The following is a 26,205-nucleotide window of genomic DNA, read 5'->3' as shown; positions in this document are numbered from 1 at the left end:
CGCTCCAACGCGAGAACAGAGGACATTGTCCCGCGTCTCTGTCACTAAACCGTCCCGCTCTCCCCTGCCTGTCTTCCCCCTCTCCTCCTCCTCCTCCTCCTCCACCACTTCCTCCAGGACACCGTTGACTGTCTCTCCGCGTCCCCCACCGCGGGCTGGTGCTGTTGCTGTTTCTGCGCGCTGCGACGCGCTGCGACGCGCCGCGCCGGGTCGCTCCGGTCGCATTCCCTCCCCGGAGAGCAGCAGGTTCCCCTCCCATCTCCTCCTCCCCTGGAAGCTGGATGAATCATTGCGGAGTTGGGGAACAAGTGCGAGAAGAACAGCCGAGGCTCGGGATCTGCTGCGTCCTCGCTCCGTCCAGAGAAGAGAAGAGGACTCGGCCAGAGGAGGGGACGATCATGGAGGGGACGTCCCTGTGTCTGTCCTGGGTCATTTTACTCCTGCACTGTGAGTACAAACATGGACAAATATTGGAGTTGCTCTCGTGTCTCCAAACTCACTGAAGAAGAGCTCGTTCTCTGTATTCAGACTTTATTTCTATCAATAGACTTAATTTCATCAGAAACATGTTCAAAAAAGTCTATTTTTCAAAGAAAAAGTAGGAGAAAAAGTGAAATCTTAAGTTTTTGTTGTGTAGGTGTGGTTGTATTAAATCCACACCTGCTTATCTGTGATATCTTAAGGATGTGATCACTGGCTTTTCCAGCTGGAAACAAGTTTGTAGTCGATCCACAGATGTTTTTTCTCAGATTTAATCTCTTTTTTCCACTGATAATCAGCCTTTTTCTGAATGGAAAACCACTATTTTTGTTCCCGGCACCAAACCCCATAGAAAAAACCAGCGATTTAACATCACAGCACACATGAGGTGTCCATCCACTGCTAAATCCACCGCTGCCTCCGTCAGTAAATTCAAACGCGTTGTTTTGTCAAATTCGCCATTTAATTTTTTTTTCCGTTCAGATTCACCTCAGTGACGCAAAGTGACCACACGAGGCAGCAGTAGACCAGCAGCTCCTGTGTCAACGCGAGCTTAATAAAAACGCCAGTTTTCTCTATGGACTTTGGTGCGGGATCAAAAACTCCAGTTAACGCCAAGACAACATAAAAAAAAAAAAAAAAAAACACGTCGCTAAGTCATCGTAGGCGTGTATTTTATCGTTTGACTCGTTTGTTAAGTGTTGTTGTTGTTGTTGTTCTGTCGTGTGAGCGTGGGCTGAGTCAGGCTGCAAGTGTCCCCTGCAGGTTTGGCCTTAAACCAGAGTTTGGCCCGCTGCCACCTGGAGGGTGTAGCAGGCGGCGCGGCGTGGGGCGGCGGGGGCGTTGTTGGATACCCGGTGGTATCACAGTGTGTTTTTTTTTTTTTTTTTTTTGGCAGAGGAAGGGTGTGAAAACAGGCGTGAGGTCAGTGGGTGTTTGGATTTCCACCAGAAAGTTCAAACTGTTTTGTTTATCGCGGCAGGAGAGTGAAGGGGGTCAGAGTTTTGGATATATGAGTTTCTGGATTTCTCTTTGTTTTTTTGCTGAAGGGGTCCCCCGAGGACCCCTCCACCTGGGGCCCCCAGACTTCTTAGAAACACCTCTGTGTGTGTGTGACATGAAGGGGAAAGGACACAGAGAGAGAGAGAGAGAGCGGTGACTGTTGTTCAGAGCAGCAGCAGCAGTGACAGAGATGTAATGAGACAGTCAGAGAGTGACTGATGCATATCTGCTGTGTGCCACCTGTCAGCCCCACCAGGTCAAAGGTCACCAGCGTCGTGTTCGTCGTGTTGTTGTTGTTGTTGTTGTTGTCGTGCAGGCCCCGCTGGGGGCGCGCGAACGCTTCCTGTTACGGTTGTTTTGACCAGAAACAGTTGCACTGTAAACTGTAAACTGTAAACTTACAGTGTGGTTTCATGGGCTTGCATATTTAATTGTTAAATAATTAACAGACTTTCTTCATAATCTGCCTTTTTTTTTTACTGTAAATGACTTCGTTTTTCAAAGAAATTGGCTCTAATGTTACAAAATAATAGAATATCAAAGTAAATGTTATAAAATAATAAAATATGTAACTAAATGTTACAAAAATAATAAAATATCAAACTAAATGTTATAAAATATCTTACTAAATGTTACAAAATCATAAAATATGTAACTAAATGTTATAAAATATGTAACTAAATGTTACAAAATAATAAAATGTAACTAAATGTTATAAAATATGTAACTAAATGTTACATAATAATAAATTATGTAACTAAATGTTACAAAATCATAAAATATGTAACTAAATGTTATAAAATATGTAACTAAATGTTACAAAATAACAAAATATGTAACTAAATGTTACAAAATAACAAAATATGTAACTAAATGTTACAAAATAACAAAATATGTAACTAAATGTTATAAAATATGTAACTAAATGTTACAAAATAATAAAATATGTAACTAAATGTTACAAAATATGTAACTAAATGTTACAAAATAACAAAATATGTAACTAAATGTTACAAAATAACAAAATATGTAACTAAATGTTATAAAATATGTAACTAAATGTTACAAAATAATAAAATATGTAACTAAATGTTACAAAATATGTAACTAAATGTTACAAAATAACAAAATATGTAACTAAATGTTACAAAATATGTAACTAAATGTTACAAAATATGTAACTAAATGTTACAAAATAACAAAATATTTAAATACTGTGCACAGAAAAATGTTACCATACACCAACAAAAACAGTCGTTATTATAATTCATGACGTCCAATTATATGTCTTGAAAAATACAGTCTCCCCCTTGCCCACTTCAAGAGAAATCACCAAGACTGTATGTTGGAGTGCGAGACGGCATTTTCATGCTATTCAGTGTGAAATATAAAGGTTTTTTTCTCCATTTACGATAAACATGAAGATGTAAAATCACCATAATCCACTTAACTTAAGTGATTTTTGTCATTTCTGACACTTAATAACATCACTTAACAAAGAGCTGCAGCTGTTTAACGAAAACAATGATCTGCACAGTGGACTTTCAATTGTTGTTTTTCAAAAAAAAGAAAAGAAAAAGGAAATAGTTTGGGTGGAACTCATCAGTCGCTGAAGACCCAACATCCCCCCCCCAGGACACGACACGCCCCCACCCCCACGCCCATCTCGCTCACACACACACTGTGTCTGACCGAGACAGCTGTTGCTCACAGGGATACAGTCATACAGAGAGGCTTTGTTCACACACACACACACACACACACACACACACACACACACACACGCACGCACACGTGGCCTTGAAGGCGTTATCTGTACCACACAGGACGGGACATTTCCTGCGGGTCCATCTCCCCCTTTTCCTCCCCTTAATTTGTTCCTGTTAATTTGAATGAGTGCCTTAATTACGACTGCGCCGTTGCTTTTGACCTCCTCTGGCACCTCCGACGTCCTGGCATCAACAGCAGCAGCAGCAGCAGCAGCAGCAGCAGCAGCAGCATTATTAGCATCAGCAGACTCACACTCACTCACACTCAGTACAACCACGTACTGAGAGGCAGAGCTGCGTGCCAAGGAGTGAGCCAGCCATCTTTCTATTTTTGCTCAGGCAGGAGGGTGGACACCCCTCTGTGAGTTTAAGCTGTCGCAGTGTTTTGCTTGATGTTAACGCCATGTCACGAGATGTCTGTGTGTGTGTGTGTGTTGATGTGTGTGTGTGTTTAATGTGTGACACGGAGCATTTTTAATGATCATATTTGACGCCATGTTGCAGGACGGACATAAAAAACTCAATTTATTACAATTGAGATGAACAATAAGTGCTTTTTTTCCCCCTTTTATTAACTTAAGTAAGATTTAGTGCAGTCAAAAAACAACTTCAATAGCACTTTCTGGCCACTAGGGCGCAGTCGTCTTTAAAAGTAACCATGTGGGGCGTACACAGGAAGTGATTTGTTCTACGTCAAAGCAACAGCGTCATTGGCTTTGACGGTTTGTTGTCTCCGCCCGGCCCTTGCTCTGCTGCTGTATACGCACACAAACGCTCCCTCAGATAGATAGGTCTGATAGTTTTGCTTGACACAGGCCAAGAATTACACACCAGCATGCAGCTTTAATCCGGTGACATCCCAAGACAAGGACATAGTACGAAACCACATTTTCTGTGACGTTTGCGGATACTTTTCTTGGTGTTGTTTTACGGCAGTTTAATATAAAGTTACGTTTTGTATGTCAGCTTCTGCTAAAGGTCGGACACAGTGGCTTGGCTGTGTTGATGCTAACAGACGCTGGCTGCTAGCTACAGTAGCCGCTAATGCGTTTGAGTATTCATGAGTCAGCACAATTAAAAATAACACTGCATGTGAGCAACAGTGTTGACGTCACATCCAAAGTTCTGTTATTTGTCGCGGATTTCCACTTTGGTGGACTTGAGTGAGCAGTTTACAAGCTTTAGCTTTAGCTTTAGCTCGCATGTATATTATAAGATGAGTCTTGGTTTGTTAAAAGGCTAAAATATCTGTGATTCCTCGTGTTGAACAACAACGGTTGAGAAAGGTGTTCCACAAGGTTCAATACTAGGGCCCCTTTATATTTTTGTTTACAGTGAAGCGTTAGCCTTTCAGGCTAGCTTGCGCTGTCAGAGATGGCGGTGCAACATCCCGTGATCATGGTGAGTTCCGTTTGTAACTGGAACTTGGATTATTTAAAACCGGAAAAGTTGGATTCCCAAGTGTATTTATGTAGTTTTTAAACGTAGACAAATGGCTAACGATGGCTATCCTGGTGATGTGCTATCCGAGTCTTTTATTGACTTATCTCTGGGACTTCTTAGGCCTTGTTTTGACGGATTTAGAATCCAATTTTTTAAGCATATCCAGATTTTATCTGGCTGTGGTTATTCTGGACAACAAAAGCAGATGAGATCCAATTTTTTCCAAAGCTGATTCAAACCACATACGGACGTGTTTTCGATCCAGGGATAATTGGAAATGATCACTTGCTGTATATAATGTGAACAGTAGGTCCGTTTTAACTAAACTAAGGTTTTAGTTGTGATGTAACTGGAACAAAGGCCCCCTTCTTTTTTTGTTTACAGTGAAGCGTTAGCCTTTCAGGCTAGCTAGCACTGTCTGAGACGGCGGTGCGACATCCCGTGCTCATGGTGCGTTCCATTTGGAATTGGAACTTGGATTATTTCAAACCGGGAAAGTTGGATTCCCAAGTGTATTTACGTAGTTTTTAAACGTAGACAAATGGCTAACGATGGCTATCCTGGTGATGTGCTATCCGAGTCTTTTATTGACTTATCTCTGGGACTTCTTAGGCCTTGTTTAGACAGATTTAAGCATATCCAGATTTTATTTTGGCTTTGTTTTTTTCTGGACAACAAAAATAATTTTTTTTCCAAAGCTGAGTCAAACCACATACGGCGTGGTTTCGATCCAGGGCTAATTGGAAATGATGACTTGCCGTATAAAACGTGAACAGTTGGTTACTTCAGATTCAGTCTGAACTAAACTAAGGTTTCAGTTGTGATGTAACTGGTACAAAGGTAGAGAAAGGTGTTCCACAAGGTTCAACACTAGGGCCCCCCTTTGTTTTTTTGTTTTCAGTGAAGCGTTAGCCTCTGTGTCTCAGGCTGGCTAGCTAGCGCTCTCAGAAACAGTGGTGCGACATCCCGTGCTCAAGGTGCGTTCCGTTTGGAATTGGAACTTGGAATTTTCAACCAAGAAAGTTGGATTCTCAAGTGTATTTACGTAGTTTTTATATACGTAGACAAATGGCTAACGATGGCTATCCTGGAGATTTGCTATCGGAGTGTTTTTCAACTTCTCTCTGGGACTTCTTAGGCCTTGTTTTGACTGATTTTTTTAAGCCTATCCAGATTTTATCTGGCTTTGTTTTTCCTGGACAACAAAAATACAATGTTTCCAAAGCTGATTCAAACCACATACGGTGTGGTTTCGATCCAGGGCTAATTGGAAACGATCACTTGCCGTATTTAACGTGAACAGTTGGTCACTTCAGATTCAGTCTGAACTAAACTAAGGCTTCAGTTGTGATGTAACGGGAACAAAGGTAGAGAAAGGTGTTCCACAAGGTTCAATACTAGGGCCCCCTTTCTTTTTTTGTTTACAATGTAGCGTTAGCCTTTCAGGCTAGCTAGCGCTGTCAGAGACGGCGGTGCGACATCCCGTGCTCATGGTGCGTTCCGTTTGTAACTGGAACTTGGCATTTTCAACCAAGAAAGTTGGATTCCCAAGTGTATTTACGTAGTTTTTATATACGTAGACAAATGGCTAACGATGGCTATCCTTGTGATTTGCTATCCGAGTGTTTTTCGACTTCTCTCTGGGACTTCTTAGGCCTTGTTTTGACAGATTTTTTTAAGCCTATCCAGATTTTATCTGGCTTTGTTTTTTCTGGACAACAAAAATACAATGTTTCCAAAGCTGATACAAAACACATACGGCGTGGTTTCCGATCCAGGGTTCTGCGCCCAAACATTGACGTAGCTTTAATTGGAAATGATCACTTGCCGAATATAACGTGACCAGTTGCTCACTTCAGATTCTGTTTTAACTAAACTAAGGCTTCAGTTGTGATGTAACTGGAACGCCCAGCGCGTCAGTGGTTCACACATGGTCGACTTTTACTTTTTTTAAAAACACCACGTGTGAACGTTAACCACCACTCTGCGGTGAAACGATGCGAGCGGAACCGCGTGTTTAATTTAACCCCACGTGGGGGGTTGAGTCAGTGAAGCAGGAAGACGTATTTTTACGTGATTTTAGTCACTTTTGTCGCTCTGAGAGTGTGTGTGTGTGTGTGTGTGTGTGTGTGTGTGTGTGTGTGTGGTGATGTCAGCCCTGCTTCACTTTCAAAGTGATAAATCAGGCTCTGGTTCAGAGTTTGTCGTCAGAGCTGCTCTCACACTGTGTGACACGAGCGTCTCCCGTTCACAGAGTCGCTGTCTGAAAGGATCTCCTTCTCCTTCAGTCCCACGCTCTCTTTTATTCATGCTCCCGCGGCTCCTCGGCTGCTGTCCGCCCCTCCACCGACCTCCTCCTCCTCCTCCTCCTCCTCCTCCTCCACCTCCTCCACCTCCTCCTCCTCCTCCACTCCATTTCATTTGTATTCTATTCTTAGCGCCCGCTCATCTCTCCTTTGTCGTCGATTCTCATCCCTTTTTAATCTCATCGAATCTTCCCCCTTCATCCCCCGCTCCGTTCGGACGGTGTCGACGCTAATCCCGTTACGGCGCCGCGCGCGAGGTCGAGACACGCGGCGGTTTTTTTGCGAGCGAGGCCGGAGCGTCTGCGGCGGCGGCGGCGACCGCGTCCTCGTTTTAATTCACTTAGCTGCGAGTTTGACCGAGCGACGGCCGGGAGGGAAAATAGAGCCGAGCTCTCGTTTTAAAAAGACGCCATTGTTATCGTTTGTCTCGGCTTTTGTTTATCGGGGAAAGGCCACAAAATAGAGACCTCTGCGTCTGAGCTTATGAACTCTTTGTATGTTCCTGCGTCAAATCCAACATGGCTGCCTTCCTGTGTGGTTTTTTCACACTTCCTGTCCTTTGTCTCAGCTTTCCCTTCATTGTTCCTCCACGGTGGAAAAAGTTCTGCCAACTGTTTGTGGAGAGAAGAAGACGAAGAAGAAGAAGAAGAAGAAGAAGAAGAAGAAGAAGAAGAAGAAGTCTAAGGGTGGATTCCAATTCCTTGCTTAACCCTCAATCTCAAAAGCGCTGTCCTGATTCTCAGAAAAATTAAGTTTAGGGGAAAGTTTAAGTGCTGTATCGCCCTCAATACCAGGGCTACCCAGAATGCATTGCGTGTTTTCACATAACAAAGATGGCGTCGAAAGCGGCGAAACAATTACGCTACAAATTAAGTGTTTTCTTTGTTAATAGAGATATAAAAATGATGAAAACCATTGTATTATCTTAGTTTAGGCCCAGATTATGGATTACTGACGTCGTTGTTGCCAAAGAATGACACGCAAATGTTGTCATGCTACAAAACCTGTAACTAATGTTGCAAAAAACCTTCACATATTTTTTAAAAGTTTACATTTTCATGACGTCAAACACGTTTCTAGTCTGTAGAAGATTAGTGACGTTGCAAAAAACGATTTTGTCTCAAAGAAATGTGACAAAATCATGTTTTGTCACATTTTCACTTAAGTCATTTTTTTTCTTGTAAATGTTTAAAGGTTACATGAAACAAGGCCGAAAGATAAGATAAATTATGTTACGATTATTTAGCGTCAAAAAACGTTATAAAATGTAACAAAAACACGTTAATGAGGATACGTTTTCCCGCCACTTGCAAATCGCATAGTCCTGATACGATCGGAGAGATGCAGCGCCCCCTTGTGCCTATTCAAAGTCACTAACACGATTTTCCTCCATTTACATAATTGTTGCGTGACATTTATTTTTATTTTACGATCTTTTTTTTTCTTCTTCTTCTTCTTCTTTTTTGGAGTTGACAGAGTTGGACGCAGCTTTTATCGCGTTATTCTGCCCCCTACAGTCTGAAGACGTATCTGCATTTAAAGGGTGTAGATTCATTAGGTTAAGATAGGAATTGGAATTGGCCCTATAACATTTAGAGAATATGTTCCAAGCTGTTTCTCCCTATTAAGCAACTTTTTTTTGGGCTTGTTTTCTCCGAATCTCCCAAACCAAACCAAACCAAGTGGCACAAAGTGACCACACGGGGCAGCAGTGGAGCAGCGGCTCCTGAGCTAAAATCACTGCTTTTCTGAATGGGGTTTGGTGCGGGAGAGCGATAAAGATGTAAAAACAGGTTCGCGAGACACTGACGAGTGGAGCGGGGATAGAATTTAAGTTTTTAAATGATTAAATCTGGTTTTGTTTGCATTTGAACAACGGTAGAAAAAAGGTGTCCCACAGGGATCAACACCAGAGCCCCTTTATTTTACTCGTGTCTCAATCTGGCCAAGCTTTAAATATCCCTTTAATTTGAATGCATGCTGTGTGTGTGTGTGTGTGTGTGTGTGTGTGTGTGTGTGAAGGTGACACACCCACACACTCCAGTTCTTAAGTGAGCGTTTTCATTTCCCATAATGCCCTGAATAAATCTCCCCCGAGGTCCATTCAACGTTTATTATTATTATGGACTTTTCTTCATTTGTGGACGCTGCGACTCACTCAGAGTGTTTGTTTGTTTGTTTGTTTGTGACCTGCTTCTCCTTCAGGTCACCTTCACTTTCACCAACACGTTTAACAGCCAACGGCTAAATAATCCGCTCCCTTAAACCGATCGGCGGCTCCTGCTTCCCCCTTCCTGTTTGGCGAGCAGTTATCAGTGACGCACAGACGGAGCAGGAAACAAACACGGGGACGCTGCGCCTAATGCCCCTCGTACATCAGGCTAATCTGCTCAGATGCTCCGTGACCTTGTCTTAACCTGTGCTAAAGTAAACATACGGCGCGCTGCTCCTTAACCCCGCGGGATTACAGAGGAGGAGGAGGATGAGGAGGAGGAGGAGGATGAGGAGGACGTAATCCTGCCTTTCCCTTCCTTCACGTCGGGCTCAGACCGTCGAGCAGACGTTAAGAGCGAGTCGCACACAAATCGCTGCTTCATCACGGATTCGACGGCTCTCTCCCGCATTTACGGGCGTCCGCCACTAGGGACGGAGCTCGAAATCGTCGTGACCGTTTCTCTTTAAAACGCGGTCTCGCTCACCAACGCACAGTCCTGGTGATTTACACTGAAGGGCCACACTCAGGAGATATAATGACCTTATGTTTTTACTTGAAAATATACACAATTTTGTCAAAAAAAGTCATTTTTTTGCAACGTTACGGCATTTTTGTAGCATATTTTGTAACATTTTAAAATGTTTTTTTGTGATTTAAGTAATATTTTGTAACATTAGACCATTTTTTTTGTACATTTTTTGGGAGGCAAAGTCATCTTTAATAAAATAAAAGGCATATTATGAACCTGTAAAATGTATATATCAATAGAAAAGTTTTTTTTGGTAACATTTTGTTATTGTAACATTAGAAATAGATTTATTTTATGATGTTAGAACTTTTTTTTAATCATTTTTGTGGAACACAAGTCATGTTTTTGTAACATTACAACACTTTGAAACACTTATTGCTCAGATAAGTAATGTTTCTGTCATTTTAGAACATTCTGGTTAATGTTTTTATCGCATTTCTATTATTATTTCACATTTTTAAACACTTTGCTTATGTACGTCATGTTTTTCCAACATTAGTAACATTTATTTTTTAAATACATTTTTTTTTCACATTGAAATATTTTGTTTTAATTTTGTATATATATATTTTTTTATATTACAACATTTTTTAATTACTTTTTGTTCATGTACGTCATGTTTTTATCACTTTATTCTGTTTTAAATTGGGTAATGAAGTATTTTTGTAAAATAATGAACATGTTTTTGTGAGATTTCAATATTTTTGGTGACATTTCTGTTACATTAATTCATTTATATCCACAAATATATGGATACTAATCAAATGAAAGTACACGTAGTACTTGTACATGTCTGTTTTTACTCATATTGATGATTTCCTTCCATCCCCAGGTTCCCCGTCTGTCCCCGTCACCGTGTCCACCACCAAACACAAGGTGGAGGTGCGTGAGTTCTCAGGTAAAGACCGACTCTCTCTCTTCGTTTACCACACAAACGTAGGTGGTGAAGGTGATTCTAAATTTCTAAAGGTCAAAGGTCAACGGTCAAAGGTCTCTCTGGTTTTCGCAGACGCCGTGCTGACCTGCATGTTCCGCACCGAGCGAGACCAGAGTCCGCGCATCGAGTGGAAGAAGAGAGGCAAAGACGTTTCCTTCGTCTACTTTGACGGACAATTCAGAGGTGACGGGGAAAAACAGCGATGGCTTTCTGTTTCCTGCAGCTGCTGCTCACACACACACACACACACACACACACACACACACACACACACACACACATTCTTGTACTTGCTGCATACTGAGGACCAGCATTTCCACTTTATAAATCAACACAATTACAAATATCTACTTCATGAATGACATCTACAAAGAACTACTGGTTGCAGTACCATAAAATGTCTGCAGGTGGAGCCCCAGAGCAAAAAGGGCTGGAAAACTTTTTCAATTTTATTTTATTTTTAAAATGTTTGGTCAAACATTTTACAAAAACGTCATAACGTCATACTATACTATGTCGACCAAAATTTTTAAAAGAATTTGACAAAAAAATGTTGGTCCAAAATTTGACAAAAACGTCATACTATACTGTCTTCCAAAATTTAAAAAAAAAATGTTTACCCAAAATTAAAAAAAAAAAAAAGGACCCAAAATTTGAACAAAAATGTTGACCCAAATTTTGAAAAAAATTGAAAAAAAAAAAATTTTGTCCAAAATTTTTGTCCAAAATTTGTCAAAAACGTCATTCTATACTATGTCGTCCAAAATTTGAAAAAAAAAAATTGGTCCAAAATTTGAAAAAAAAAATTGGGTCCAAAATTTAAAAAAAAAATTTGGTCCAAAATTTAAAAAAAAAAATTTGGTACAAAGTTTAAAAAAAAATTTGGTACAAAATTAAAAAAAAAGAAATTGGTACAAAATTTGAAAAAAAAATTATGGTCCAAAATTTGAGAAAAAGTCGTCCAAAATTAAAATTTTTGACAAATTGAGTATAGCATGTTAAATCAACCTAAGGACGTGATTTCAATGAAAACAAAGTGAGGACCGGCCAAAATGTCCTCACTCCGTAAAAACTACCTCACTTTGTTGGTTTAAAACCCTCACTGGTCCTCAGTATGCTGCAAGTACAAGAACACACACACACACACACACGCACACACGCACAGGGCGTTTGTTTTCTTTAGCGCGCAGCAGCAGCTGGGCGGAGTTCGGAGAGGATATATGTGGATATTTAACCTTTCTCTTAATCTCAGATCTTACCTTTTCAGTGTAAAATAGCTATAACGCTGCGTCACATCTATAGAAACCCTGAGTCGGACTAGAACGAGTGCGTTTCCTGAGGAAAAAGACGATGAGGAATGTATTTCCTGTTCTTTTCCGTTCACTAATTCTTAGAACGCTGAGTCACTCATTCCCGACTATTGTTTACCTGTTTCCGCTGTTGTCGATTTGTGTATTCTTTTAACTTTTTTTTGGACCCTTAAATTAACTCCTCCCAACGGGGGAATAAAATGGCAAAAAATAACCTGGATTATTTATTTTTTATCAGATGTTTTTTCCCCTGACATTTAAGGGGAAACATTATTGTTATCCTGAGTATAATAGTGTTAATTCTTTGCTCTTTTAACACTCAAACTACATGTTTATTTGCATTTTTTATGTTTTTATGATTTTATTTTATTTACTTATGATAACAATAACGACAATCAATATATTTTTTTTTAATTAGACCCTACGGTATTTCAGATACAGGCCTCTACCAAACGGTTGAGACGTCTGCTCATAATACATTTTTCAATGAGATATAGTGACTTAAAGTGTGCTCGACCAAATGGTTGAGTTGTCATTAATTTGCATATAATTTCAATAATCATCGTACAAACTGAAAGTAAATAGATATGTAATGTGAATAAAGAGGATCGTAAATATGAGGAAACAAAGTATTATATGTATTAATTGACAAATGGAAATTGAAATTACAGATAAAAACATCAAAGCACTTTATAACTCAATCTAAATCAATTGTTTCCTTAACCTTAACAATGACAGTAAAGCTGCTACGACACACACACACACACACACCTTAAAAATGTTAATTTTAATAAGGATTCAGACTTGTCATTGCTCCTTTTCCCTTTATATAATATATTGCACCTTTAATTTAGTTTTTTCCTCACAAAAAAATAATAAAATTCTGTATTTTTCGTGTTAACCATTTTAGGTATGACTCAACCATTTGGTCGATATTGTTATCATAAGTAAATAAAATAAAATAGTAAAAAATGCAAAGAAAAAAATCCTTCCTTTGCGTCCTTTGCGTTTTCTTGGTGCCTTAAAGGGTAAAAACAAAGATATCGTCGCTGCTTCTGAGTTGAAATGCGCCACAAACATAAAAACGTGGCGTGATAATAATAATAATAAAGCATGTAATCTCTGTGTGTGTGTGTGTGACCTTGTGCAGGTCCCTTTGAAGGTCGCGCCACCATCAGCGGCGCCACGGTGACGCTGCAGCGAGTGACGCAGGACGACGCCGGAGAATACAGATGTGAGATCAGCGCTCCTCTGGACTCTGTGAGTCTGGGAGAGACCAACGTGACGCTCAAAGTCCTGGGTATGACTTCAAAATGCTGTTTTAAATACAGTGAATTGTTGTCTTTTGTCTCATTTCAGGACGTAATAATAAGTATTTTCCAGTTTTTCTGTCAGATGTTTGAGTTTTTTAATATTAAAGCACCAGATTCAGGTGTTTCCTTTTTCCCTGAGCTCTTATTTACCCCGGGGGGGGAAAGAATTCCTGCTAATGTCACAATCAGAGTTGTTGTTAATGATGTTCAGTCAAAACATGTAGCATCGCGTGATTGTGTTTGTTTCTGGACATCAGGAAGCAGCAGCGTGGCATCATGGGAATTGTTGTCTTGTGTGGTTTCGTTGATTAGAAGCAACAAATAGGACCAGGGATCTCAAACTTGCGACCACTTAATATCAACTTATATTGAGTTTAGAGCTGAAGCGATTCATCGATTAACCGATTATTAACCGATAACTAAATTAATCGTCAACTATTTTGATCATCTATAATCAGTTTGAAGCTTTTTTCATGATTAAAACCAGATTTCTGATGGTTTTAGCTTCTCAAATGTGAATATTGTCTTTGTTTCTTTGCTCCACATCACAAAGAAATCATTAAAACTGAACCATTTGTGTTTGTGGACAAAAAAACAAAGACATTTTTTCAACATTTTCTGACATTTTATGGACCAAACCATTCATCGACTATGAAAATAACCATTAGTTGCAGCTCTAAATGAGTTATTTCTGCATGTTTTTCATGACTATATTAAATTTGCATCATAAATACGTTGATATAGTCAACTTTTACTTCGTTCCATATCAAAACAATCACTTTTAATGTGAAATGTCATCATAAATATTATTATTTCCATGTATTTTTCTCAAAAAGACCAAACTCGACACTCAGTGGCCCCCAGGTCATTTGAGTTTGAGTCACTGTGACTCGTGTACTGTTGTAAATAATAGTTTAATAGTTATTTTAAAGGTTCATTATGTAATAAATCATAAAATCCTCCTAATATGTCACAGAGACTCAGGAATAATGTTCATATAACAAACTGAACTCACCAACAACAACAGTACAGACAAAATATTTGCATTAATAAAAAATCTTTTGCAGACTGCAAATCATGTTTATGTTTTGGCGTCATGTGGCGCCACCTACCGCCGTCTACCAATTATGGCAGTCAGTCGAGTCTCAGCTGCCGAGCAACCACGGGTTGCCAGTTACGTCAGAAAACGAAACCTAAAAGACCTCGGTATTTTGAATTTGAACGTAGTAACCGTTTTTGGCCACATTCTTATGCTAACATTCATGCTAACAAACACGCCGGAAACAAAACAAGTCAACAACAGTAGCACGGGCACTAAATTAGCACTAAAATTAGCAGCTATGCATGCTAACAAACACGCCGGAAACAAAATAAGTCAACAACAGTAGCACGGGCACTAAATTAGCACTCAAATTACCAGCTATACATGCTAACAAACACGGCGGAAACTAAATAAGTCAACAACACTAGCACAGGCACTAAATTAGCACTCAAATTAACCGCTATACATGCTAACAAACATGCCGGAAACAAAATAAGTCAACAACAGTAGCACGGGCACTAAATTAGCACTCAAATTAGCAGCTATACATGCTAACAAACACGCCGGAAACAAAATAAGTCAACAACAGTAGCACAGGCACTAAATTAGCACTCAAATTACCAGCTATACATGCTAACAAACACACCGGAAACAAAACAAGTCAACAACGGCAGCACGGGCACTAAATTAGCACTCAAATTAGCCGCTATACATGCTAACAAACACGCCAGAAACAAAATAATTCAACAACAGTAGCACGGGCACTAAATTAGCACTCAAATTAGCAGCTATACATGCTAACAAACACGCCGGAAACAAAATAAGTCAACAACGGCAGCACGGGCACTAAATTAGCACTCAAATTAGCCGCTATACATATGTACTGACTCTGTTCCCTGTTAATAATCCTTACCCTGTGTGTGTGTGTGTTACGTCCTCACAGTTCCCCCTCACACTCCTTCCTGTCAGATCCCCGGCTCGGCGGTGACGGGCTCCGTGGTGCAGCTGCGTTGTCAGGACCAGCAGAGCATCCCGCCCGCCACCTACTCCTGGTTCAAGAACAACATGCCCCTGAGTCAGCCTCGCCAGGCCAACGCCACCTACGTCATCGACGCACGCACCGGAGTTCTGGTGAGATGAAACGTCACGCTGATATTTAAACCTCTTTTTTACGACCACAAAAAAAAACAACAATAAATGTGAATAATCTGGCGTAAACAAACCCATAAATAAATAGAGATGCTGTAAATAAAGCAATTAAAATGTGGGGAAAAACACTCAAATATGAGCACGTTAACAACAACAGGACATGAAATCAAGGTTTTAATAGAGTATATATGAAGGCTGCAGTAATTAATATGTCAAAAATGCTCCTTTCAACACATAAATATGATCTTATTCCTCACAGCAAAGTAGTAAAAGGACTTAAAAATGCATAAAACATCACTGTTTTTTAGCGAATTTGGGTGAGAAAATGTCACTTTTATGAGGAGGTGGAGACTGAATTAGAAATAATATGTCTAAGGGTTTGGTTTTTGAGACGGAAACAGACACAGATTTTGTTTAGATGACTTGTTTTTCCGGGGAGGGAGGGGGCGTGGCCTGTAACTATAGCAACTTTCCCGTGGTGGAAAAACGAGACTGGACAACGTCCGAATGGACTCGCGCAGATCAGATGTGAACAGTTTCAGATGTGATTACTTAAATCTGATTTGTGCCGCGGTGGAAAAACACAAGGCAGTAAATGAACTGCGTGGTTATGGTAACAGTGTTTTCATTGTAACTTTAGAAACAGATTTACTTTGTAACACTTTAGAACATTCTGGGGAAGGTTTTTCTCAGCCTTAATAACATGTTTTTATCATATTGTTATTATTATTTTTAAAAAATATGAACACTTTGCTTATGTAAGTCATGTTTTTGTGACATTATTTGTCTTTTTTTTGTAGCATTGACCCTTTTTTTGATAAGATAACTAATGTTACTTTCATTTTGTCACATTAGTAACACATTTTTGTAAGATTGCAACAATTTTAACACTTTTTGTTCATGTTTTTATCACATTCCAACATTATTTAAAAAATGTTTTGGTCATGAAATATTTGTTGTGATGTTTTTGTCAGATTACAATATTGTGTCAAATTTTTTGGTAACATTTTTGTAACATTAGTCACATCAGATGTGAACACTTTATGATCTAAAAACAGTCTAAAAACACAAGGCGATAAATGTCCAAAATCTTCAACTCCAATAAAATCAAACGTGATGTTAAAAATAGACATAAATAAACATGAATTAATTAAAAAAATAATAATGATGGTAATATTTTTTCACTTTCACTGCAGGAATTCAGAACTGTTGCCAAAGAGGACACCGGGCGCTACAGCTGCCTGGCGTCTAACGGCGTGGGACCACCGAAGATGTGCGAGGGCAAGCACATGACGATAGGTGTGTGTTTGTGTGTTTGTTTGTTTGTTTGCCTCGTCCTCACGCACACACACACACACAGACACACACCTCAGAGACTCAGCGGAGACGAAGAAGCTGAAGCTGAAATAGCGTTGCTTTGAAATGACGGCGTGCCGAATGTGGGAATGTGTTTCCATCTCCCTGCGAATAAATCATGTGACGCACTTTAGGTTTAATGCACTGATGCAACCGTTTTATGCGCTCAATAAATTAAAGGGAAATATCAGCGCCGGACATGACAGGAGACGGAGTTACATTGAACACGACCTTGGCTGTTTATGTTTCTCTGTCTGTAATATTTATATATTTATTTATTCATTCATTCATTCATTCATTTATGTATATGTTTATTTATTTATTTATTTATTTATATATTAATTAATTAATGTACTTATTTATATATTTATTTATTTATTCATTTATGTATTAATTAATTAATTAATTAATTAATTAATTAATTAATTAATTAATATATTTATTTATATATATATGTATATTTATGTATTAATTCATTCATTTATGTTAATGTTTATTTATTTATATATATATTAATTAATTAATTAATTAATTAATTAATTAATGTATGTATTTATTTATATATATATTTATATATGTATTTATTAATTCATTTATTTAAGTATATGTTAATGTATTTATTTATATATATATTTATATATGTATTTATTAATTCATTTATTTAAGTATATGTTAATGTATTTATTTATATATTAATTAATTAATTAATTAATTAATTAACTAAATAATTAATTAATTAAATAATTAATTAATTAAATAAATAATTAAATAATTAAGTAATTAGTTAATGTATTTATTTATATATATATTTATTTTTTTATTATTTCTTTCTTCCAGAGGACGTGAACATCACGGCGATTGTGGCGGCGGTGGTGGTCGTGTGCCTGGTGGTGGCGGTGTGCGGCTGCGGCGGCGTCTTCTTACACCGCAACGGTTTCTTCAGCCGTGAGTCGGAGCTTTGTTTTGTTTTGTTTTGTTTTGTTTCGTTTCGAAATTAAAGAAACCCTTTAATGTTGTGGCTTCACAGGAAGTGACTTTCACTGTGTTTTCTTCTTCTTCTTCTTCTTCTTCTTCTTGTTTTTCATGCTCCTCTCGACTCGTCGGCGAGCACAGGACACAGAGGAAGGTAAGAGCTGTGTGATTGCATTAACATTGACGTGGACACACACACACACACACACACACACACAGGCTTAAAACCTCCCATACTGATGATGGTGATGAGGAGGAGGAGGAGGAGGAGGGAGTTGTTGTTGCTGCACTTAGACTGTGTGTCTGCGTGCTGACTCAGGACTATATAGAGTAACAGCTGTGGCAGTGTGTGTGTGTGTGTGTGTGTGTGTGTGTGTGTGTGTGTGTGTGTGTGTGTGTGTGTGTGTGTGTGTGTGTGTGTTGTAGAGCCACAGCAGTGCCTGTGTTTCACTCGTCCACTGATCGACGCCGACAGATGTAAAAGTCATGGGAAAAGTCACTTTTCTTTTTTTTTTACACTGAATTCCAGGCAGAAATGAAGAAAATATAATGTCATTTTTTTAAAAGAAGAGGTTTTTGCCGCGTTATCTCACCGTTTGAGAGCTTTTTTTCCAACTGGAAAGTAAAGTTTTCTCAACCGCTCGCTCCTCTCACCAAACCCCATAGAGAAAATCAGAAATGTTAGCTCACGGCGACGCAGCAGCTTCTTGTCTAACTTCTGCCTCATTTGCCAGGTTTTTGTCCCGTAGCTAAGTCTGAATAAATCATTTCAAACCCCCAAAGTTGCAAAATAACATGTTTTGAACTTATTTATGAAGACAACAGAGCATCAACAGCTCCAGTGATGTATGAAATAAAATCGCTGATTCTTTCAACGGGGTTTGGTGCGAGGAGCGAGGAGTTTTACACAAACCTCTGTTTCCATTCAGGAAAAAAACAACAACAGTAAAGACAAAATATTCGCATTAAAAAAAAAAATCATGTTTATGTTTTGAAATCATGTTTTGGCGTCATGTGGCGCCACCTACCGCCGTCTACCAATCATTGCAGTCAGTAGAATCTCAGCTGCCGAGCAACCCCGGGTTGCCAGTTACGTCAGAAAACCAAACCTAAAAAGACCTCGGTATTTTGAATTTGAATGTAGTAACCGTTTTTGGCCACATTCTTATGCTAACATTCATGCTAACAAACACACCAGAAAGAAAATAAGTCAACAACAGCAGCACAGGCACTAAATTAGCACTCAAATTAGCAGCTATACATGCTAACAAACACGTCACAAACACGCCGGAAAGTAAACAAGTTGATAACAGCAGCACAGAACACACTGAGAACTAAAATAAGCAGCTATACATGCTAACAAACACGCCGGAAACAAAATAAGTCAACAACGGCAGCACGGGCACTAAATTAGCACTCAAATTAGCAGCTATACATGCTAACAAACACGCCGGAAACAAAATAAGTCAACAACAGTAGCACGGGCACTAAATTAGCACTCATATTAGCAGCTATACATGCTAACAAACACGCCGGAAACAAAATAAGTCAACAACAGTAGCACGGGCACTAAATTAGCACTCAAATTAGCCGCTATACATATGTACTGACTCTGTTTTGAATTTGAGCGTAGGAGCCGTTTTTGGCCACATTCTTACATATGGCGCCTTTAAGCAGGTGAAGATTTTATAGCGTAAATCGCCCCGTCGTGTCTCAGACTGCTGACGATATTTGTCACGACCTCGTGCGACCACACTTTCAAAACCCCTGCACTGCTCCTCCTCCTCCTCCTCCTCCTCCTCCTCCTACGACGACGACGAGGATGGGAAATAATTGGTGAAGCATAATTATGGAATAATTACTGCCTCTTAATCGGCGAGGAGGGAAATATTGGCAGGGGAGAGGAATCGCAGGCAATTAAACTGATTGTGTGTGTGTGTGTGTGTGTGTGTGTGTGTGTGTGTGTGTGTGTGTGTGTGTGTGTGTGTGTGTGTGTGTGTGTGTGTGTGTGTGTGTGTGTGTGTGTGTGTGTGTGTGGGGGGGGGGGGGTAAATCTGAAATGGATTATTTAGAAATTGAAGTGATTGAAGAATGAGATGGCAGAATATCTGCAGAGCGGGTGCGAGGACGCTCGGGCGGCCACGTCTCCGAGACTCGTTACCGCGCGGCGTTACGATGAAAAAGTCGACAAATTCCGACGCCGCTCCCGCTGAGCTGCTCGTTGCTGTCAGACGTCCCTATTTATAGAGCAGGCGTCTTCACAAAGGACTGCGGCACAATGTGACTGAATGGTTTCACATCCACCATCCATAGTCACGCCATCAAGAGTCAACAATCACGACAGAGAGACGCAGAGATGCAGAAAGAAAAGTCATTTTCAGTGACGGACGCTCAACAAAACACTCGCGTAGTTAAAAATCTACGCCTGCTAAAACATCCTAGGAGTACGATTAATGGACTTTTTTGACCGTTTGTGAACCGCTCACTCTCCCACACCAAAGTCCATAGAGAAAATTGGCGTTTTTTAGCATGTCTGATGCTGCCTCGTGTGGTCACTTTGTGTCACTGAGGTGAATCTGACCGAATGCCGAAATCATAAAATAAGACGTTTGAAGTTACCGATGGAGGCAGCAGTGGATCAACCACTTCCTGTGAACTTCCTGTGTCTCTGTGACGTTAAAATGGCTGATTTTCTCTACGGGCTTTGGTGCAGGACGAGTGAGTGGTTTTACAAACTGAGGTTCCCTGTTATAAAAGTCAGTCCAACAGTGAAGATAAAGCAGTAAACATATTCTATTCTCATACACAAGATGTTGTAGACTTAATCTGATGTGATTTGATTGGGTAAAAAAAAAACACTCACTCTCCCGCACCAAACCCCGTGCTGGTCTGTTGCTGCCTCGTGTGGTCACTTTGTGTCACTGAGGTGAATCTGGCTGAAGGTGAATTTCAAATGCCGAAATCATAAAATAAGACATGTGAAGTTAGTTATAGAGGCAGCAGTGGATCAACAACTTCCTGTGAACTTCCTGTGTCTCTGTGACGCTGTTTTTCTCTATGGGGTTTGGTGCGGGGAGAGTGAGCGTTCATGTTCTGGGTGTTGGATTGCTGCATGTGTTGGCTCACCTCAGCTTTTTTTTTGTTCCACACTGCATCGGCTGCATGTCTTCACTTTTGTGCATTTATGTGTCTGCTTGAACGACCTTTTTTTGAAGCTTAATGTCACAAAGTAGAAAATATGCAAACTTTCAAAACAGAAACGAGAGATATTCACTTCAATATTGTGGCGCATATTTATTTTTTAAAGTCTGGAATGAATGAGGTACATGATGGACGCCACTTAAGTCTTTGACATCTTAAGAACAAGTTCACTACTTTATCTCACTGTTAAATATGCTTTTATGACTGAAAACTGAAATTTACTCAACTGCACCAAACCCCATAGAGAAAATCAACGATTTTAGCTCACAGAGACAAAGGAGCTGCTGGTCTACTGCTGCCTCGTGTGGTCACTCTGTGTCACTGAGGTGAATCTGACTGAAGAATTTCAAAAGCCGAAATCATAAAATAAGACGTTTGAAGTTACCGATGGAGGCAGCAGTGGTTCAACAACTTCCTGTGAACTTCCTGTGTCGCTGTGACGTTAAAATCGCTGATTTTCTCTATGGGGTTTGGTGCGGGGAGAGTGAGCGGTTTACAAAGTGACAAAAACTTCACTTTCCAGGCATAAACACAGTGAGATAAACACAAACTGAAGCTGGTGTCAATGTTCTCACAAAAGGTGCCGACGCCTCATTCAACCCCACTTTAAATATTCTCCGCTGATAGAGAGAGGGACACACGACTTGATGATAAAAAAGCATGGTGTGCGGTGAGAGTCCAAAAGTGGCGCCCCCTGTTGTTGACCCCTTTGTAAAGCCAACACGCTGGCTCTTACAGGTCCTTTTGGATCTCCCAGTGTCACGGTGCAGACCACATCAGCAGCCAAACCCTGCACAGAACAGAGGACACGTGAGTGTGACGCACAGACCAGAGACAGAGACGCACACACGGCTTCCTGTCTGATCTCTTTAGAGTATTGACAAGGTTTTTTTTTTTTTTTTTTTTTTTCATAAGTGTGGTTGTTTGAGGTACTTGAAAACAACCTCGCGTCTATTTTAAGAACATGTTTTTCCTTTGTTTTTGCCCTTAAAACAAAGTTTGTAAAGCGCTCGCTCTCCTCACACCAAACCCCATAGAGAAAAACAGCGATTTTAGCATCACACTGACACAGGAGCTGCTGGTCTGCTGCTGCCTCGTGTGGTCACTTTGTGTCACTGAGGTAAATCCGAACAAAGGATTTTAAATGCCGAAGTCACATAAATAAGACATTTGAATTTACTACTGGAGGCAGCAGTGGATCGACAACTCCTGTGAACTTCCTGTGTGCTGTTATGTTAAAAATGATGGTTTTCTCGATGGGGTTTGGTGCAGGGAGAGTGAGCGGTTTTACAAACTTCAGTTTTCTGTCGTAAAAGTCTGTCTAACAGTGAAGATAAAACAGTAAAACAGATTATTTACGTGTCGCAAACATTTTCTTCTTGGAAGTCAAGCTCGTAAAAACCGCTCACTCTCCTCACACCAAACCCCATAGAGAAAACCAGAGATTTTAAGCTCACGGGGACACAGGAGCTGCTGGTCCTCTGCTGCCTCGTGTGGTCACTTTGTGTCACTGATGTTGAGCGAAACATGGGTTTTCGAATGCCGAATTTTACCAAATAATATCGTCGTTATATTATAACTCAGTGATGGAGGCAGCAGTGGATCAACAACGTCCTGTGTGCTGTGATGTTAAAAATGATGGTTTTCTTTATGGGGTTTGGTGCAGGAGGAGTGAGCGGTTTACAAACTGAGGTTTCCTGTTATAAAAGTCTGTCTAACAGTGAGATAAAGCAGTGAACATATTCTTAAGATGTTGTAGACTTAAACTGATGTGATTTGATTGTGTAAAAAAAACCACTCACTCTCCCACACCAAACCCCATAGAGAAAACCACTGATTTTAGCTCACGTGGACACAGGAGCTGCTGGTCTACTGCTGCCTCGTGTGGTCACTTTGTGTCACTGAGGTAAATCCAAGCAAGGGATTTTAAATGCCGAAGTCACATAAATAAGACATTTGAATTTACTTATGGAGGCAGCAGTGGATCAACAACTCCTGTGAACTCCTGTGTGCTGTGATGTTAAAAATTATGGTTTTCTCTATGGGGTTTGGTGCAGGAAGCGTGAGCGGTTTACAAACTGAGGTTTCCTGTTATAAAATTGTGTCTAACAGTGAAATAAAGCAGTGAACATATTCTTAAGATGTTGTAGACTTAAGCTGATGTGATTTGATTGGGTAATAAAAACCACTCACTCTCCCACACCAAACCCCATAGAGAAAACCACTGATTTTAGCTCACTGGGACACAGGAGCTGCTGGTCTACTGCTGCCTCGTGTGGTCACTTTGTGTCACTGTAGTACATCTAAACAGAGGATTTCAAACACGGAATGTCACAGAACAGCACATTTGAAGTTACAGATGAAAGCAGCAGTGGATCAACAACTTCCTGTGAGCTGTGTTGTAAAATCGCTGATTTTCTCTATATGGTTTGGTGCAGGGAGAGTAAAAGTTAATATTCCGGCCGAAAAAGAACTTCCATCACACACAGCGTGAAATATCTGCTTTAGAGCATTGATTAAGTCGCTTTAAAAACAAAACAAAAGGCAGATTAAATGTACTTTTACTGGATTTGTGTATTTAACTGCACCCATGTGCCGTTTTTTCTTTGGTTTCAGTTGCGCACATTTTTTTTTTTTTTGCATCCATATGAATTTGCAGTACGATCAAATATCCTCAATTATGACCTGCTCAGTGCTCACTCAGACCTTTCTTTTCACCCAACGCCAGGTTTGCCGTGGCTGACGTGTGCATTATTTATGAGGCAGATATGACTCAGGATACAGATGTGTGTCTCGGGTTTCTCCTGTGTGTGTGTGTGTGTGTGTGTGTGTGTGTGTGTGTGTCCAATTCTGCGATGTGCTTACGCCGCCTTTGTCTTTCAGGTCCAATGTCAACTACATCCCTCCGCCCCAAGAAGTGAGTGTGAGTTTCTTGTCCTTTGTTTTCCTTCTCCTCGTCCTCGTCCTCGTCCTCGTCCTCGTCCTCGTCCTCGTCCTCTCTGGGAGGAAACGCTGACTTCATCGCGGCCGTTTCACACTTACCTAATTAGTTATCGTCGTCGTCGCGTTTCGGATTGAAATCATAACACTGTCACGCATCTATGCGTCGCCGTCGCCATAACTCTCCAAAACAAGTGCGAGTATTTAAAGCCTCAAAGCGTTGGTTCTCAAAGTGCGGCCCGGGGGGCCAATGGCGGCCCGCAGAAACATTTCTGGCGGCCCTTAAATAAATTACAGTTAATCCAGGAGCGACTAAGCTTGTTAAATGTTTATCGGACATTACTGGACGCAGACCAATAAGTGTAAAAACAAAAATACTGGGTATTTACCTGGTTTCTATATGGTGAATTTTAGTGTATTATTGTGTTATAAGCTGGTAATAAGCAGTTAGCTAGTAAATATAACAGAAATGTGTTATTTGGTATTAACCTGTAATTAGAAGGTAAGAAAAATGGCCAAAATACTGGGTAATTACCCAGTAAATTATAAAGCGTTATTATATTAATGCTTAAATTACATTATATTAACGCTTATATTAGTTAACGCTAAACTGTAGAACTGAAATCTGGTCATTAAAATGATTACAAATGGGATTTCTTTCTGTTTTTTTTCCTTTGATGGCCCTCAGGACAATGTTGGGTTCCTAAATTGGCCCAAGGCAGGGCCGGCCCAAGCCTTCATGGGGCCCGAAGCAAAAGTTAGACTTTGGGGCCCTTTATTAAAGCTAATAATAAAGCAGTGATCGTGTTGCTTGTATCGTCCCAAAGTCAGCCTGGAATGCTTTCACTCTTAAATGGTAGCATCATCAAAAAAAACATCAAATAAAAACATTTTGAAATTAAAAAACACAACTTATGTTGTTTATGTTCAACTTATGTTCTTAGGTGCATTATGTAATAAATCATAAAATCCTCCTAATATGTCACAGAGATTCAGGAATAATGATCATATAACAAACTGAACTCACCAACAACAACAGTACAGACAAAATATTTGCATTAAAAAATATATTTTGCAGACTGCAAATCATGTTTATGTTTTGAAATCTTATGGATTTTATGGCCCCAGATGCACCTTTAAATCATATATATATTCTGTATATATATATATAAATATCCACTTATAATGTAGAATATCATGATAACGTGTTGTTTTTGTGTGTCCCTCAGCCCCAGGATTTCAAACACACACAGTCCTTCATGCTCTGAGAAGCTGGCCTTTCTTTGAGAACTCATCATCCGTGCGATTTGGTGCCAACACTGGATTTTGTTGTTTTTTTTAATGTTTTTTTTTCCTCTAAATCCTGAACGAGCTCTTGAACTTCCTTCCACCACGTGACCATTTCAATCTTCTCCCCTCCAGCCTCTCTCTCTCTCTCTCTTAGAAAATGTGCAAGGCGTCTTCGCTCTGTTTGCTTTTGCTCTGTGGTTTTTAAGTGGATTAAAGTCCCAGTTTCGTAGCACTCTGCTCCCCCCTGGTGGCCAGATGTTGAAGCGCCTGGTTTTCTCCTCTTCTGAGTCGAAAGCTTCAACACGCTTTTTTTCCTTCCCCCCTGCAGGCCAATTCTTCCACTCCTGTTTTCATTTACCAAAGACTGATCGATCGATTTAGACGACTGAGTTGTTGTTGTTGTTTTTTTGACGACGGGATTCCCAGTTAAAGCCATAGTGTACTCAAACATAAATGCAGTTTGTACCTCAGCCTGTATCGTCTTAACACAAAACACCAGACAAAGCCAGTCCTGGAGAGGAGGGAGCAGCTCCAGCCACTTCTATTGAGACCAACCCCATTCCATCCTAATGTGCCTGCATGGTCTTTTTTATACACATAAATATATATCTATATATATACCTTGTGCCTTTTAATTTGTCTGTCGTTTATTACGGATCACGGTTTTTTGTAAAGAATATTTGCCTTACTTCTTTCTGTCTTTATATTTTTGTGCCACTGTTTGTCACCGTTTATCAAATACCGGAGTGTCTGTTGTTTTTAGACGGCGTGAATGGATTGATCAGAGTTTTATTTGAACGGTGTATCGAAAATAAAAGTTTTTTCTATTCAAAACCTACACTCTGCGCCGCCTTGTTTGTCGTTACAGTCCCAACGCAGCGGGAAATATGTCAATCATTTAGCTCGAGATACACAAAATTGGTCAAAAATATTATTAAATAAATATTTATT

At 39.9% G+C, this 26,205-nt stretch overlaps 1 protein-coding gene across 2 annotated transcripts; it reads left to right on the top strand.

Annotated features, from left to right (window-relative positions):
* Window positions 1–26,082, top strand: jam2a (junctional adhesion molecule 2a). Of its 2 annotated transcripts, none has more exons than XM_083909042.1 (11): window positions 1–447; window positions 10,577–10,642; window positions 10,754–10,864; window positions 13,142–13,291; window positions 15,290–15,477; window positions 16,692–16,794; window positions 17,689–17,796; window positions 17,965–17,977; window positions 21,763–21,834; window positions 23,908–23,941; window positions 25,194–26,082. In XM_083909042.1, exons 1-11 carry the CDS (start codon window positions 282–284, stop codon window positions 25,230–25,232), a joined length of 1,050 nt encoding a protein of 349 aa, XP_083765168.1. In that variant the 5' UTR covers window positions 1–281; the 3' UTR covers window positions 25,233–26,082. The 2 variants fall into 2 exon arrangements, with proteins under 2 accessions (XP_083765168.1, XP_083765167.1); XM_083909041.1 differs by having other exon boundaries at window positions 23,908–23,947.
* Window positions 26,083–26,205: the final 123 nt, after the last annotated feature.

This window comes from Microchirus variegatus (genome assembly GCF_963457635.1).
Source record: "Microchirus variegatus genome assembly, chromosome: 22".
Taxonomy (NCBI): Eukaryota; Metazoa; Chordata; class Actinopteri; order Pleuronectiformes; family Soleidae; genus Microchirus; species Microchirus variegatus.
The sequence above is the reverse complement of the archived record's forward strand: the minus strand, read 5'-3'. Positions and strand labels throughout refer to the sequence as shown.

Excerpts from the sequence above, each read along its gene's own strand:
- jam2a (XM_083909041.1), top strand. The coding sequence starts at position 282 with ATGAATCATTGCGGAGTTGGGGAACAAGTGCGAGAAGAACAGCCGAGG. Across the intron at positions 15,478-16,691 it reads ACGCACGCACCGGAGTTCTG|GAATTCAGAACTGTTGCCAA; the intron begins GTGAGATGAAAC and ends CTTTCACTGCAG. Across the intron at positions 21,835-23,907 it reads CTGCACAGAACAGAGGACAC|GTCCAATGTCAACTACATCC; the intron begins GTGAGTGTGACG and ends TTTGTCTTTCAG.